This window comes from Sminthopsis crassicaudata, chromosome 4 (genome assembly GCF_048593235.1).
Source record: "Sminthopsis crassicaudata isolate SCR6 chromosome 4, ASM4859323v1, whole genome shotgun sequence".
NCBI lineage: Eukaryota > Metazoa > Chordata > Mammalia > Dasyuromorphia > Dasyuridae > Sminthopsis > Sminthopsis crassicaudata.
In genome coordinates, this window is record NC_133620.1 from 173552520 (window position 1) to 173570896 (window position 18377).

At 32.6% G+C, this 18377-nt stretch overlaps 1 protein-coding gene across 1 annotated transcript; it reads right to left on the minus strand.

The window, feature by feature from the left end:
* Window positions 1-13170: 13170 nt before the first annotated feature.
* Window positions 13171-18116, minus strand: CENPW (centromere protein W). The gene is given in 4 exon segments (XM_074309907.1): window positions 13171-13521; window positions 14593-14706; window positions 17820-17890; window positions 17893-18116. Coding segments are annotated over 4 exon segments (261 nt in total). The 5' UTR covers window positions 17942-18116; the 3' UTR covers window positions 13171-13494.
* Window positions 18117-18377: the final 261 nt, after the last annotated feature.

An 18377-nucleotide genomic window follows, 5' to 3' on the forward strand; every position in this document is an offset into this window, starting at 1 on the left:
AATAAGAAAGGGGGAAGGGTTAGAAAGGGGGAGGGCAGTTTGAGGACAGTGGTGGTCAGAAGCTAAATAGCAAGGAAGAGGGAAAGGAGAAAAGGAAAGAAAAAAGTATAACTTAGGGAAAATAAGATGGTTGGAAATATAGAATTAGTAATTTTTAACTATGAATGTGAATGAGATGAACTCTCTCATAAAACAGAAGCAGATAGCACACTGGATTAAAAGCCAGAATCCTGAAATATGTTGTTTACATGAAACACTTTTAAAGCAAAGTGATACATACAGGTAAAAGGTTGGAACAGAATCTCAGCAGATCAAGCAAAAGAAAAATAGATCTAATTAAAAGAGATAAGGAAGGAAAATATATCTTGCTAGAGGGTATCATAGATAATGAAGTAATATCAATACCAAACACATATGCACTAAATGATATAGGATCCAAATTCCTAGAGATAAGTTAAGAGAGCTGCAAGAAGAATTAGACACACAAAACTATACTACTGCAAGATCTCAACCTTGCTCAATCAGAACTAGATAAATTGAACCACAAAATAAATCAAGAAGAGATTAAAGAGATAAATAGAATTTTAGAAAAGTTAGGTATGATAGACTTTTGGAGAAAATTGAGTGAAGACAGAAAGGAATATAATTTTTTTTTCTCAACAGTAAATGGAACCTATACAAAAATTTACTATATATTTGGACATAAAAATCTCAAAATCAAATACAGAAAGGCAGAAATAGTAAATGCATCTTTTTCAAATCATGATGCAAAAAAAATTATATTCAATAAAAGGTCAAGGGAAAATAGATCAAAAATTCAGTGGAAACTAAATAACCTAATCCTACAGAATGAGTGAATGAAACAACAAATCATAGACACAATCGATAATTTCATCCAAGAGAATGACAATAATGAGACAACATAACAAAATTTATGAGATGCAGCCAAAGCAGTTGTTAGGAGAAATTTTATATCTCTAGATGCTTATTTGCATAAAATAGAGAAAGCAAAGATCAATGAACTGAGCATGCAATTAAAAAAGCTAGAAAAAGAACACATTAAAAACATCCAATTAATACCAAATTTGAAAATAAAATGGGAGATTAATAAAATTGAAAGTAAGCAAACTATTTTTATGGAAAAAACCAACAAAATAGATAAACCTTTAGTTACTTTAATTAGAAAAAGGAAAAGAAGAAAATCATATTGTTAGTATCAAAAATGAAAAGGGTGAACTTTTCACCAATGAAGAGGAAATTAAAGCAATAATTAGGAGCTCTTTTGTCCAACTATATGTCAACAAACCTAATAATCTAACTAGAATAAAGGAATACCTACAAAAATTTAATTTGTCCAAATTAACAGAAGAAGAAATAAATTATTTAAATAATCCCATTGTAGAAAAAGAAATTAAACAAGCTCAACTCCCTAAGAAAAAATCTCCAGGGCCAGATGGATTTACATATGAATTCTAAACAAACAGTTAAGGAACAATTAATTCCAATATTATGAAAACTATTTGGAAAAATGGGGAAAGAAGGAATCCTACCAAATTCCTTTATGACAAAAATATGATGTTGATACCTAAACCAGGTAGCGTCAAAACAGAGAAAGAAAATTATAGACCAATTTCCCTAATGAATATTGATGCAAAAACCTTAAATAAAATATTAGCAAAGCAATTACAGCAAGCATCATATGCAATAGGGATAAACTAGAAACAAGGTTGCCCATTATCACCATTACTATTCACTATTGTACTAGAAATGTTGGTTTTGGCAATAAGAGAAGAAAAAAGAGATTAAAGGAATTGGAGAGGTTAATGAGGAAACCAAGTAAAAAATTATTAGGAACAATTCACAACTTCAGCAAAGTTGCAGGAAACAAAATAAATCCACATAAATCATCAGCATTTTTATATATTACCAACAAAGTCCAGGACCAAGAGATACAAATAGAAATTCCATTTAAAATAATTGTGGATAATATGAAATATTTAGGAGTCTACTTGACAAGGCAAAAATCAGGAACTATATGAACACAATACAAAACATTTTTCATGAAAAGAATCAGATCTAATCAATTAAAAAATATCAAGTGCTCATGGGTAGGCCAAGATAATATAATAAAAATGACAAAACTACCTAAATTAATCTACTATTCAGTGCCTTACAAATCAAGCTCCCAAGAAATCATTTCACAGAAAAAAAAATAACAAAGTTCATCTGGAAGAACAAAAGGTCAAGAATTTCAAGGGAATTAATGAGAAAAAATTGCAAATGAAAGTGGCCTAGCTGAACTGGTCTAAAACTATAGTAATAAGCAGCAGTCATTTGGTACTGGCTAAGAAATAGAATTCAAGCCATTGTCCACCTGATAAGTGGTCAAAGGATATAACAGACAATTTTCAAATAAAGAAATTGAAACCATTTCTAGTCATATGAAAAGGTGCTCTAAATCACTATAGATCAGAGGAATGCAAATTAAGAGAACTCTTAGGTACCACTACATATCTCTCAGATTGGCTAATATGATAGGAAAAGATAATGATAAATTTTGAAGGGGATATGGGAAAACTGGGACACTAATGCATTGTTGGGGAAATTGTGAAGTGATCCAACCATTCTGGAGAACAATTTAGAACTATGTTCAAAAGGCTATCAAACTGCATACCCTTTGACCCAGCAGTGTTACTACCTAGCTTATATCCCAAAGAGATCTTAGGGAAAGAGAGACCCATAAATGTAAAACTTCTTGTGGCAGCCCTCTTTATAGTGGCAAGAAACTGGAAACTGAATGGATGCCCATCAATTGGAGAATGGCTGAATAAGTTACGGTATATGAGGGTTATGAAATATTATTGTTCTGTAAGAAACGACCAGCAGGATGATTTCAGAGGGGCCTGGAGAGACTTAGATGAACTGGTGATAAGTGAAATGAGCAGAATTAGGAGATCACTATACATGCAACAAGATTATAGGATGATCAATTCTGATGGACGGAGCTCTTTTCAACAATGAGATGATTCATACCAGTTCTGAAGATCTTGTGAAGAGATCCATCTGCATCGAGAGGGAGAACTATAGGGACAGAGTGTGGATCACAACATAGCGTTTTTAATCTTTTTTATTGTTTGCTTGCATTTTGTTTAATTTCTCAATTTTTTTCCTTTTTGATCTGATTTTTTTTGGGCAGCATGATAATTGATGAAAAGTGTATGGAAGAACTGTACATGTTTAACATATATTGGATTACTTGTCATCTAAGGAAGGGGGTGGGAGAAAGGAGGGGAAAAAATTTAGACACAAGGTTTTGCAAGGGTTAATGTTGAGAATTATTCATGAATGTGTTTTGAAAATAAAAAAAGCTTTAATAATAAAAAAAAAGTTTTAACTTCATGAGGTCACAAAAGTAATAAGTGAAAGATCTGGATATTCAAATCCAAATCATCTGATTCTAAATCCAACATTTTCTCCATTGCACTATGAATTTCACAGTGTATTATATAGTACACATAGATTAGTTTCTGCTGTAAATAGTTTAGCTACTAAAATAAACTGATCTAGCAAATTTTACATATCCTCAGACATCTGTCAAATAAAAATTATGCATATATTTTCTTTAATGTTTGTGTCAACTTTGATCAGAAGCACATTTGTCTCTTAAAACTTCACAAGCCAAAATGAACTGAATTTTGTAGGATAATATCAATGGACAGATATACCATATTTTCCACAAATTGCAACACATATAACAATGGAAGAAAGAAAAATGAAAAAGATGGAAGAAAAGGAAAAACAACTTGCTTGGAAATTCCTGTATGAATCTTACTTACAGAATTTGAAAGAGTCATAGGAAAAACAAAAACGTGTAACTAAAATATATATAAAGTTAAAGACATACACACTGACACATAATGGCACTAATCTGTACAGTAAATTCACTTGGAATGTATTTGTTGATTATTTCTTTTTTAGTAACCTGAATATTGTCATTAAAAGTTGAGTTTGTAGCTTATATACCATTTTCATATGTAGTATTTCATTTGATCCAAACAAGTATATTAAAGAAGGCAACCCCAACTTCACAAATTACTACAATATGTGTTCATTAAAACATTATCCACATTGGCTTTCTCAAAAGTCAAGAACTATATTTTTTAAAAGAGTTAGAGATCATTTGGTCCAAATACTTCATTTTACAAATATGGAAACTAAGAAATAGAATAAGTAATTTGCCCAATTTTATGAAGTTCTAAGAGGTATAAATGAGACCAAAACTTAGGTGTTCTATTTTATTATAACTCACTACCAAAGAATTATGATTTTTAGAAGTTAGCAATATATATATATGTATGTATGTATGCTTTGTTTTGTCATGTCAAAAACATGATATTCTAGAATGGCTGATCAAACTTTTTTTATACACTGATCCTATTAATATTTTAAAGAATAAATAACATCTGGCTTTATAACAAAGTAAACTTTGTGAACAAACACAAAAACTATATTAAGAAAGAAGGCAGTTATGAAGTATGTCTTTCATGTCCAGAGCACAAAGTTCTGGCATATGTTAGCTGATGAATTAAATCACATTGAAATAAGTCTTTTAAGATAACATTCAGTAAAAAGCTATATACTTGTTTCTTTTATATGGAATAATGCAAAGAATGAATTTAGAATCAAAGGACCTTAGTTCAAACCCTAATTCTGTTTTTTAAAACTAATATGACCTAAGATAAATCACTTAATATCTCTTAACCTTAATTCCTCAGCTATAAAATGAGAATGTTAAATCAAATATCTTCAGATGCTCCTCCAGTTTTAAAGCTATGATTCTCAAAAAAAAAAAAAATCATGAAAAATAAAGAAATGCATAAAAAATTAAAGAACCAAATGCACAAGATGCAAAACCTATTTCCTCCCAAATAGTTCATATCCACCATCATCTTCTGCTGAACAATTCCAAGACATAAGTTTGTCTTTAGCTGCAAAAACTATATTCTATTAAATTTTTTTCACAATGTAATTATTTGAAGTATGCCTGCCATAACACTAACAACATAGCTCTAATTTTCATGGCCAATACTGATTATAACAAATTCCATACACAGATCAAACAGTTTCAATATATAACCAATTTATTTTTAATGTGAAAATTATTGTTTTTCTCATACGAGTTTTATTAAAAGAAAACTTTCTGCATAAAAGATGCATGTTAAAAATTAACTCCCAAACAAAAGTATTTAGCTACAAAATTATGTAGTAAATAGTTATTTTTAAAATAAATTAGAATATATTTCGCATAAACTCTTCAAAAAGAAATAACATAAAACTGACACAAACATTTTAATTTTATGCATGGCAAAAAGCAAACAAAAATCATGAACATTTAGTATTTAATGAGATCTTAAGTGTTTAAAGATTTTTAAGTAGATCATGTATAATTTATACCAATTACCAAGCCTCTGAAAAATTCTATGTAAGAACATAACTTTTCACTTTATGAAAAGCAAAAGGATTTGAGAATGATAGATTAGCTATGGGATGCATAAGCTCCTCTTTGGATTTCAATTTCTTCACCTATAAAATGAAGAAGTTGAGATACATAAACTCTAAAACTCTTCCTAACTCTAAATATTGTGATCTTAGACAAAATAGCCATCCTTCAGTTATTTAATTCCAAAGAATAGTTAGAGGATGTTCATACATCTATGAAGAAATACAAACTTCCTATAATCACAAAACCAGATTGAAATATGTCTAAAATGCCCACAACACAACCTATATTTTTTAATCAACTGGTCACATTCACCCAAGATCATATTTTTAAGTATTCAAGAGGAGAAAAAAAAATCTAATAATTGGTATTTGAATGTATCCACAAATATATTAACCATTTTCACAAGTATGCGCATTGCTATTTGATGGTAATGTTTCTCTGTAGTTTTGCCAGAACAAACATTCAGTATTTCAGAAAGAAGGAATGTTTGAGCCAGAAAAGAGATTTACTATATGTTGTAATCACTGCATTGGGAACTGAGTTCCCAAAATAGTGACTCCAAGGATTTGTGAATAGAGTCAGATGTCTCATGATATTATCCTCTGAAACAGAAACTAAAATAAAAGGAATAATTCTGTAAATCAATTTGCAAGCATGCTAAAAATGTACAACACGTTTATATCCTTTGATCAAGAAATCCCAATGGTAATCACATATCCCAAGGAGGTTTAATTATATAAAGGTTTCATTTAGATTAAAAGTATTTATAGCTGTACTCTTTGTAGTAGCAAAGAACTAGAAATAAGATAGATTCCCAATTTACTACAGAATAGTAAACAAATTGTGGTATATGAATATAATAGAATTACTTCACTGTAAGAAATGATAAATGTGAGAATACTTGTGAATTGATAATTCAAAATGTATTATGTAAAAATCTAAGCAATGATTTCAACAACCTAAATGAGAAAGAACCACAAAATAATTCAAACTAAAGGCTGTGCAATTATGATTAAGATTGACGCCCTTTTTGTAGTGGCTAGAAACTGGAAAATGAATGGATGCCCATCAATTGGAGAATGGTTGGGTAAATTATGGTATATGAATGTTATGGAATATTACTGTTCTGTAAGAAATGACCAGCAGGATGAATACAGAGAGGCTTGGAGAGACTTACATCAACTGATGCTGAGTGAAATGAGCAGAACTAGGAGATCATTATACACTTCAACAACAATACTGTATGAGGATGTATTCTGATGGAAGTGGATATCTTCAACATAGAAAAGATCTAATCCAGTTCCAATTGATCAATGATGGACAGAATCAGCTACACCCAGAGAAGGAACACTGGGAAATGAGTGTAAACTGTTTGCATTTTTTGTTTTTCTTCCCAGATTATTTTTACCTTCCGAATCCAATTCTTCCTTTGCAACAACAACAAAAAAATTTAGTTCTGCACATATATATTGTATCTAGGATATATTATAACATATTTACTATGTATGGGAATGCCTGCCATCTAGGGGAGAGGAAGGAAGGAGGGGAAAATTTGGAACAGAAGGGAATACAAGGGATAATGTTGTAAAAAGAATTACCTATGCATATGTATTATCAAAATGTTATAATTATCAAATAAAAAAAAATTTTAATTAAAAAAATGGCTAATATTGGCCTTAAAGAAGAGAAATAATAAGGCACTTCTCCAATGTCTTTTCATAGAGGCTGGGTAGTATGGTATATAACACAATATAAAATGTTAAATTTTCTGTTTTGGTTAGTTTTACTGAATCGTTTTTCCTCCCTGTTTTTCATTCTTAAAGAAAAAAAAAAATACACATGACAGAAGCAATAAAATCTTATTTGAAAAAAGAATAAAGGATGGAATCATTCATTTATTGTAAAATTTCCAAAAAACAACCCCCTCTGAATTATTTGCAGTTATAGCAAAGGTTTGAAATGACCAGAATATAGTTGGAAGAGAAGGAACTTTTATAATTAGAGTAAGTGATAAAATGGAGTCTAAGTTCTACAGTGCCTATGGAACTTTAAAAGAAGGATGCCTCTAGCAAATTGAGTATTTTTTTTTTTTTTTGCTGAGGCAATTGGGGTTATGTGACTTGCCCAGGGTCACACAGACAGGGAGTATTAAGTGTCTGAGATCAGATTTGAACTCAGGTCATCCTAACTTTAGGGTTGGTGTTCTATCCATTACACCAACTAGCTGCCCCGAGTACTATTTGAAGGAATTAGAAAATATGGATGGCATGTATTCCAGTGGAAAAGAACACTGATTTGGCAGTCCTAGAACCTCAATTTTTATTCCAGGCTTGCCACTCACTGCCTACATGACCTTAAATAAGCTATTTCTCTTATAGTCTTCATATTCTTCATCTGTACAAAAAGGAAATGAGTTACTGGTAGGAACAATATTCTAACTCCCCTGCTTTTATGCAAGTTAACCTAGTATTTCTTTAAAGTCTATTAAAACTATGGCTAGTGTCTGAGGTGAAATTTTAACTCAGGTCTTCCTGACTCCATTTTTGGTATTCTATCTTACTGTGTCACCTAACTGCTAGTATATCACAAGAGGTAAATAGAAACAGAGCTTCACTAGAAATAACTTGCAGTGTCCTCAACTTGTATAACTTTCCGTTATGTTTAAGCAACTATTATCTGTTAAATGAGCTGCACATGAACATTTCATTCTAATATAAAAATTTACTACAGGGACCTCTTCAGTTGGGGCCAGTCTATTACTGGAGTATTAAAGGAATTTCTGAGTCTCTTTATAAACAACCCAACAACAAAAGTATAAAAAAGTTATTTGGTCAACTTGATGAAATTACAGGGCACTGAAGAAAAACTAGGGTCACAGGAAACTTCTTACATTTGACTAAGACTACATATAGCCCTTGAGGCCTAAATAAAAAGCAAGCTGGTCACACTTCTATCAGTCAGCTCTGAGGAAGAAGTTTGCTCTTTACTTTTTTCTTTGTCCCTTTCAGAGTTACTAAGAAGAGGGGGAAAGAGAGGAATTTTTTTATCCTCTTCACCCCTTAGTTAGCAATCTTACAACACAAACAATAGCCAGAAATGACATAATAATGTCTGACAGAGAGCAGATCCAGAAATTCCAGCTCTGGAGTTGAATTGACCAAAAAAAAAAAAAAAAAAGTACTTGGACTCTAGAATTGATACCATGCTCTGGAAATGGTAGGTCTCTAGATAGATGCCAGCTGGTTTTAAGGTATAAGATCCTTTAAAAAAAAAAAAAACATAGCAGTACCATAGGTCCGGATCTCAAATGATCCTAAAGTTGGAGATATTGGAGATGTAGCTTGTGTATCAAACATGCCATGTCTGGCAAGGGGCAAATTCAAGGACATCAAGAAGTGATTAATCTAGCAAAAAGGTCAGACTCATAAAGAACAATAAAAGGACATTAAAAATTCATCAGGATATGATGAATATATGAAAGGTATGACTTACCTTTTCAATATTTCTCATGTGTGTGCATCTCCATTTGTGAATTTCATGTGTTTATATTCTTCTGACTGTATTTGTGGGAAAGTATACTACAGGTTTATAGAATGAGGCACTAATTACTACTGTTCATGCTGTCATTTCAATAAATGCCTTTACTTTGAGCTAATTATGTCCACTATTGAAATGAAGGAAATCCATCAATATAGGTTTATGAACTATAGTTTCAGGGGTACAGGCTGATCAAGTACTTTGAACCTAAAGTAGTCATCTTTTAGAAGAGCTGACCTTTGAGTGCAAATAGGTGAGGTAGCCCAGAGAGCTGAGATTTATTACCATGAGACCTGGAAAAGATTAACTCTAAGGTCCCCTTCCAGGAACAAATCCTGTTAGCCTACAAAAACCCCATAGCACAAGAAGGCAAGGATAGATTACAATCACAGATCCATTTAAGTATTAAAAATTAAAAGAGATAAAGCCCTGCCTTAAAAATCTCATTTTAAAAATCTAAAATGAAATCTCACTAATAACATCTACATTAAATAACAAGTTTTTAAGGATTAATATAAAAAGGGTTGCACTTCACAGATATTATGCAGAGTTTCCTGGCTTACTATACATGGTTATTAAGCACTGAAAGGAATTCAAGTTCTTTGGAATGGCGTAGCAATTCCTTTATTGGTCCCTTCATGACAGCAGTAGGAAATATTTTAAAGGAGTCTGATTCTAATTCTATTCTCCATCTTTAAAATTCATGACAAGTAATCTCTTTAACCTTCCTTTTTTTTTTAATAAAACTTTTTTTTTCAAAATATGCAGATAATTTGACAGCATTGACCTTTGCATAGCCTTGTGTTTCAGATTTTCCCCTTAATTAAGACTTCTTACTATTGGATCTGTAGGGCAAAACTTGAAACCATGGTTGAGAGCAATGTGTCATATAAATTATAATTGAATTCGTGGTTTTTAATGATTGTTAAATTAAGAGACAGAGATAGGCTTGAAGAATTTTCTACTTCTACAGCAGGGGTAGAGAACATCTGGCCAGTGGGCCTTCACTTGTATAATCCATCTTGGGCAATGAACTGAAATCTAGGCAGAACAACCTCCCATGGTTTGAATTCTATAAATTGATAATAGCATATGGCTTGCAAATGATGTTATAAATATCCACATAACTCTTACCAGAAAAAAGATTCCCCAGCTAAGTAGTGAGTGGGTTAATCTTCTCTATAAGTAACTTTAAAGATACGGTGATTGATCAACTTTTCTATGTTCTAATTTAGAGGGCATTTTTGTTTAGATATGCTTTAAACTCAGTGACTTTATAAGTATCTTCCAACTTTGATACTCTCCTTACCTCTATTCTCCAATTTGCTTTCCACTATTCTGTAAGAAGGGGATTTTAACTTTAGTATAATAAATACTCATATTTATGCAACTGCAATTTATAATTTCCAACAATCCACACTTCTTTCTTAAATAAGTCCAATGTTGTTAAATAACTATTTCCATCTGTTATATTTATCAAAAATTTGGTTAAGTAACCCATTCTGGGTCTTAAAAGTAAATTACATTAAAAGTGAATACATTCATTAATCAAGTAAAGCTTCTTTTTAACAACTCCAAACATAGGTCCTTATTAAGGTATGAAATAACCTGTTAATTTGTTTCCTTCAATTGAGACTATTACTCCTCTAATGCTAATACGTTGCTTCAATTCAAAGAAAAATCAAGAGGAATTATACTATAGTTTTGGCATACAATCTATAATCCACTTAAGTACTTTGGTTTTCTTACTTGCACCAGAAATATATTCCAGTTATTTCATAATGGATAAGCTCCTGAAAAAGTTGGCTGTAAAATTAAAATTTTTTATTTCATTCATATTATAATTGAAGGTGTGACCCTACATCTTTTCGATGTTCTGCCAATGAAAACACAAAAGAACAGTTAGTGATAATGGAAGGGAAAGGGTTAGATTGATATTTGCCATTATCTCTTTATTTGTACAGTTCTAAGCAAGAACATCGAGAGATGTCCAGCTGCTAAATAGCTGAAGAATAAGTTGTGGAAAGAATTCCTTTAATCTTATAATACATATTGAAATATTTTCATATTTTCTAGACAAGTAAATGGAAAATTTTTGTATCACTAAAATTGGGTTTGCCTTCTTTCTGTGATGTAACTTCCAGAAATCTTCCAGGAATCTTGAAAAATAACTTTATTTACTTTCTTCTACATTGATTATAAGAGGAAACATAGCAGATAGGTTAAAAGATCAGCACTGGCATCAAGAAGATGTAAATTCATGTCCTAATTCATTCAACAATGTGATCAGAGGTTAGTCACAACTTTTCAATATCCCAGACAAATTAAGACACAATTACACAAGAACTGCACTATTACAGCAATGGAATGACTTTTCACACTAATGTTACTGGAGAAAATGAGTTGATACACTGGATAGATCATTGGGCTTAAGAGTTAAAACAAAAAACAAAAAATCCTATTCTTTATTCTTGAACAGTCTGTTTGCACGTTTATAAAATGAGACAGATATGAAGACAGGGCGCTAATACTTGATGACCTCTGAGCCCATTCTTGTTCTAAATCTACAACTCCATAAAATCATAGATTCTAGACAGTATCCTTCTTATTCATTGCCTTGAGAATAACCAAGCATTCAAAGATCTTAGAGGAGTTTCTAAAAAGCGCATTTCTTAAGAGAAAGAACATTACCTACATGGTTCTTTCAACTGGAAGAACAGTAAGAGACTACAACCATAACTATATCTTGCCATCCCTTGCTATTAAAGTGAGGTACTTGGATATTGCAGATCTCATAGAAGAAAGATATCTGTTTAGCATCTCAAAATCTTCCTGGAAGCTAAAACAATTCACTCTCTTTAAGTGTTGAGGGCCCCATAAGAGTCAAGGACGTTTGCCTCACTGTGAATTCCAAATTAAGTTCCTTTTCAAAGTGAATATTAATTATTGATGTTGAATCAGAAGAGTCATGAGAACTTTGAGATCATGGTAGAGAAAAGGGCTCAGAAAAGAGGAAGAATTATATTGACTGCTTATAAGATATTGTGAACCAATTAATATGCTTTTTAAATTGACACTCCCATAAATCCTTAGGGTCATCTGAATATTATGTGGGGTGAAATAAGTGTTCTGTATCCACTATATACTTGTTACCTCAAGTACTTTTACAGGAGCCAGAGATCCTATTACTAGCATTTGTAGAAGGTCAAACACAAGTTTGTGGAGGGAAGAGAATAAGCATTTATATAGCACCTACTATGTCTGGCACAATCCTAAACACATTACATATTTTCTATTATTTCATACTTAGAACAACCTTGAAAAGTACTACTCCTCCCATTTTACCATTAAGGAATCTGAGACAAAGAGAAGTTACATACTTGCCCAGAGTCTCATGTAAAAGGAACTTTAGATGACAGAAAAGGTCATTTTGTTTTTTCTTTAAAAAAAAAAAAAATCTATTTTATCTTTTTAAAAAATATATGAATTAAGAATGAAGCTTTTTTGTAGATATCTGTTTAATATCCACAATCTCATAAAAGATTAAGTTTTGTATATTGCTGGAAATTCAGTTCAAAAGTCACCAAAATGAAAATATTCTGAAATACTCAGTTTGAAATAATGGATAGAGAATTGGCCCCACAGTTTGGAAGCTTTAGGTTCAATCTATGACATGTTATCAAGTGACTTTGGCTCTGGACTGTGACGAAGTCACATAAACCCTCAGTTCTTTATTTAACTTAGTAGATTCTAAGTTGCACAAAAGACACTGACTTAAGAGAATGAGTTTCCTCCTCTTTAAACCAATAAAATCACAGGTTTAGACTCCATTCTTGAAAAATTCAGCTAAATAATAAGATTTTCATATATACTCTGAATATGACATTATTATTTTTTTTTTTTACAGATTTTAAGGGCTTTTTTTAAACTCATAGACTGCACCTAAGCTATTAAAGACATGTTATCATAAAACCATTTCTTCAAGTTATTTAATATAGTAAGCAATCATTTTTATCTTTAAAGAAAAAACATAAAACTTAGCAATGACAATTTTAAGATAAAAATTTCAACTTTTAAAAACTAACATTGGTCACCTTTAGGAAAACATGAGCCTTCATAAAAGTGCTGAATAGCCTTTATAATATTTTTATTTGCATATCTGTGTGGTTGTCATTACCACAAATAGACCACAAATACATTGAGCTTTTGTGCCTATTATGAAAATAGCTATATTCTATTTATCTTTGTACTTTCACTAAGAAAAAACTCTGTAGAAGTGATTAATAAATAAATTTGTAGATGAATAAATGAATATACCTACAATTCAAAACTAGCAGTACAAAAGTTTGCCCAACTCATACAATGTTCCATATTTTAAAGTGTTGTTAAAAAGCAGAATTCTTTATAAACATTTAATGAGAAAATATACAGCTTCGAATAGCAGTCTTTAGTTTCTAACCTCTACTCTTCTTTAAAACCACCTGTCAAAAAGAAAAGAAAAGTATTATTTCTTTAATATATACACATTAAGCCACAGGATATAACAACAGTTTTCCTCTAAAAGCCTCTTGAAATCAACATAGGGCATACTAATTAATTAATAATTTCATTTGCAAAATTGTTGTGAACTGTGATTATTGGCATTTCAAAGTTTTCAATTTATAAAAGTACTCAATAAAATTTCCTTATAGGTTCTCCTGTGTATTATCTAACATGTATTTAAATTTTAGACAGCTTTTCAGAAAATAGAAAATAGCCTGTTGAATACCTGAGTTATGTCTATATTTTCAATCACTCTGTTTTCAATTTAGAAAGGCAAAAAAAAAAAAAAAAAAAGAAAGAAAGAAAAACACCTTGAAGACATTAAAATCATTCCACTTTTTATGAGCATAAATGTTCAGCTAGCTTTTATGATCACACTTTTCCCAACAAGAGGATGAGCTTTCAAATATCTGGACACACATTGACTTCATTTTCATCCAAACATCAAATAGAACTATGCTCAGAGATTAAATTTGGGTAGGAATTTGTTTTTTCATAATGTTCCTACCCAAACTTAAATTTGTCATATTAATATCCTTCATAAGTTTGCTGAGGGTATATAATTTCAACTCCCAGTTAGAAAATTGAGTAAACATTAAAAAGTATTTAGCATGATTATACTTAATGCTTTGTTGTAATCGTTGAACATGTTTTACTTTAGTTATAAAAGTGAATAATTTTGCTATGTCAAAAGTATTGCTAAAACTAAAATGAGAAAAAAAAAAAAAAAGAGCAAAGTTTTTCTCCTAAAGTATTATAAAGTCAGGTTATTTTTGAAACTTGTAGGTATTTTTTAACTTCCCCACCTAAAGCAAAACTATGTGAATATGGAAAATTTAATTGTACCTTTCATTTAAATTCAATAACATACTGAACACAAGCTCTGACTATCAACTACTATTGATTGAAGTATAATTACCTAAGGGTTAAGGGACAAAGGAGAAGGACACATTTGACTTATTCCATGGTCTTAAGTGTCCAAAAAAAACAAAATTCCCTTTTATAGTTACCTTTGCTGCAGCAAGTATATGCTTATCCTTAATTATCCTACTCTTATTCTGAAAAGCTTGCATCCTGGTCTCTTCTGCTAATCGATGAAGAAATAGTAAACAGTTCAAGTGTACCTTAGAAAGAAAGAACATTTTTAAATTTCCATAAGTGCTTTAAAATAGTTGATACATTAAAATAAATACCATATTGCATACATATAGACAATATTTTAAAGTATTTTCATGCGAAAATGTACCATATTGCCTTTCCCTCTTCAAATTATTTTATATTTGTTTATATGCTATATACATGTATTCACTTATTGAGAGCTGTTGGACTTTTTAAATTTTGTACTAACACTCAGTATATGCCTTTTATACAACAAATACTTAAATGCTTGATGAATTGAATTAATGCAAGTACATGAAAATTAAACTACTGTCTAATGATGCATATTTCTATAAATATAGATCCTGGTTAAGTGTCCAGGTTTGCTAGACAAACATATCTGCTTAATTTTTAAACTATGGCCACAATAACATTTCAAACAAAATGACAATTCAATCATAGTCAAAGAGATTGGATAACTTTACACATCAACAGTAAGAATAAATTGGATCAATTCAAATTTCCAAAAAACACTACTACTTCTGAAAGGCCAAAATTTTCCTTCAATTGATACAACTTTTTACTAGATACTAATTTGAAATGTTATCTTTACAAGAAATTTAGAATCATTTCATAAACAATTATTTAGTCCCTACGTTCAGAAATATTTTTCTGATATTTTCACAAATCTTGATTACTAAGAATGACTTCTAGTTCTAATGGGAAGTTAAATAGTTTTCACAGGAGAAATGCTCATGAAACAATAAGACCGTATAAATGGCACATCAAAATGGGTCCCAAAGGCCAATGTTGTTCACAAAGTCTGAGATACGAATAGAAAACAAGAGCAACTAAACGATACAAAAGAACAGGAGGTGTAAATTACTTCAGTGGATTAAAATGAAAAGAATCTGAAAAAACACTAGCTAAGAATGAATGCCAGGAAAAAGGAAAGCATGAGTTTAAAAGAAATAAAAGGAGTTTTGCAAAGTTTAGTAAGATGATAAAAGAGATCTGTTTTAAAATAATGATGCAATTGCTTGATGAAATAGTTGGGAACACAAACTAAAGTAGGGAAACAAGTAAGAAAATACACATTTTTACAAGAATTTCCTTTCTCATAAAATTGAGAACACCTGAAAAATGTTTTCTACTTTTTTTTTTTTAAATAACAAAATTTGGCAATAAAAATCTTTATCAACTTTAGCAAAGGGTCTTCAATTCAGTGCCTTTGAAGATGGGCTAAAATTCAGTAACCCAGTACTCATTCCATTTTCTAAAATCAATGCATCAGAGGAAAGCCTCATCTGATTCAGAAGATTCTTTCCTGATTAATACAGCCACCAGTGACCTCTCTCACCCCATTAGTAATATGCATTGCTTTTCTGCATTGGGATCTAGCTAATATTAAATTAAGCTGTGCGCTGTCAAAATGTCAGAGTCCTTTCTATATCCCCTTCAGCACTTATTCACATGAAGTAGTCAAATATTCTAAAATATTATTTCAATAAAATGCCTGACGGTTATATTCAGTATTTGCTTAAAGTCTCAGCTGATTTTTACTGGCCAAATATCTACAGCTAAATCATTAAATCCCCTATTCTTGGTGTCTTCATCCATAAAATAGGAAAAATAAGATTTGTACTTCCTCCATTTCCAGGTTTTTGTTATTCAGTTCAATTCAACAAGCATTTATTATTTCCTGTATGTCATGCATAAGAGATAGACAGATCCTATCCTACACAAATCCTACATTCTGCTGGGAAAATACAACTTTTACATAGCTGACTTAAAGATAACTTGAGCAGAGAGTTCTTAACCATGACAAGTATCAAGAAAGATTTCTTATATGAGGATGTCCCTCAATTACATCCTAACAATGTTGAAGTAACCTAACATTTCTGAGGAGGGAATGCACTGAAATTACAGGGAATAATTTATGGAGGCGAAAACTGAGATCTTAAAAGTAAAATAGTAAATAGGCCAGTCTGATTCAAACATTAGGTGAAAGGAAGTAATATGAAATAAATCTGGAAAGTTAGGTTGGAACAAGATTACAAAGAGAAAAATAGATGAGAGTTTCAAAAATTATTTCAAAAGTAGCATCCAGAGGATCTGCTAATAGGATGGATGTGGGAGTTGAGGGAGAAGAGACAGAGATAACGGCAATATTTCAAACGTGGGAGCTAAATGAAGTCAAGAGTAAAATAAATTAGAGAAAAAATAAAAAGGCTCAACTCTAATGTGGTGAAATCAAGTGCAGGCAGAGTTGCAAACCTAAAAATCCAAGTATTTAAGGATCAAAAACTGGTAAATTTTTCTATGATTCTTTTATTTTTTAACAATACTTTACCTCAATAAAAAGACCAATCCATTAAATAACAATGTGATAATACAGTCAGTGATCCTCAGACTTTTTAAATAGGGGGCCAATTCACTGTCCCTCAGACTGTGGGAGGGCCTGACTATAGGAAAAACAGAAGCTCACACTCAGTCTCCGCCCCTCAACCGGTTTGTCATAACCCGGTGGGCCGCATAAACGTCCTCAGCTGGCCGCAGTTTGAGAACCCCAGATACGGTTCTGCCTCCGTTCAGCAGAAAGAGCAGATTTCAATCGAAAAAAACCTTAGACCAAGCCCAAGCCCAAGCCCGAGCCCAAGCCCGAGCCCAAGCCCGAGCCCAAGCCCGAGCCCAAGCCCAAGCCCGAGCCCTAGTTCTACCATCTGCTGACTATGCAACCGCAGGCAAGTCATTGATTTCAGTATCCACATCTTTAGCGCGGGGCAGGCCGACAGACTTGAAGAACTTTTCTAACTATGAACCTGTGATTCTATTACTCCTCCGGCCCAGAAGCTCCTACCTCTGCAAAACGAGCGGTTACTATCAGCACCACCGTTCTCAAATTGTTGTCAGTTCAACGCTTAGTAACCGCTCATTTTTTGAGTCACTAATCTTAGTGATGGGAAATCAGCGGACTCTTCCTGCCCCACCCCCACCCCGAATTTACCACCCCCCCAAACCACCCAGATTCGGTCAGAGGCGAGGAGCAACAAAGCGGGGACGGGGGAGGGAAAGGGCCATTCCATCTCTTTCTCCTTCGCCTTTTCCCTACCCCGCCGCCTGCGCCCAGAGAGCTCACCCACAGGTCGACGCCAGACTTGAGGAGCAGTTGAGGTTTCCGTCGCTTGAAGAAGTTCTTCAGGAAACCACGGGAGCCTTCCGTTTCAAAACCCGGGCCGCCGGCACCACCGCGGCCGTCATCCTCTCCACGTCGTCGTCCTGCCCGGCACCGAACTCCCGCACACAGCGGTCAGGGATAAACAAGGAAAAGCAGAAAGCCAACTCTCCGGCGCGCCGGTCTAGAGCTCCGAGCTCCCTTCCGGCTGTTTGAATCCCCCGCCCTTGGCACGCGCCGCGGCGCCTCGGAGTGACGCAAGACCTCTTCTATGGGGAATCTCGGAGATTACCGCCTAAAAGGGGGCGGGGCTAGCGCCTGGAAGCAAGCGCATGCGCTCCTGTGTTTTCGCCGCCTCCGGCCACTGTTTAGGAAGGAGAGCAAAATCATCTCTTACTTGCCATTCATACATGCATTCCTAAGAGTTTTTTCCCCTAACTTCTTATCCACTTGGCTTTTTTTTTTTATTTTATTTTATTATCGTAGACTTAATATTCTTTAACAATTACAAGCATTTCAGTA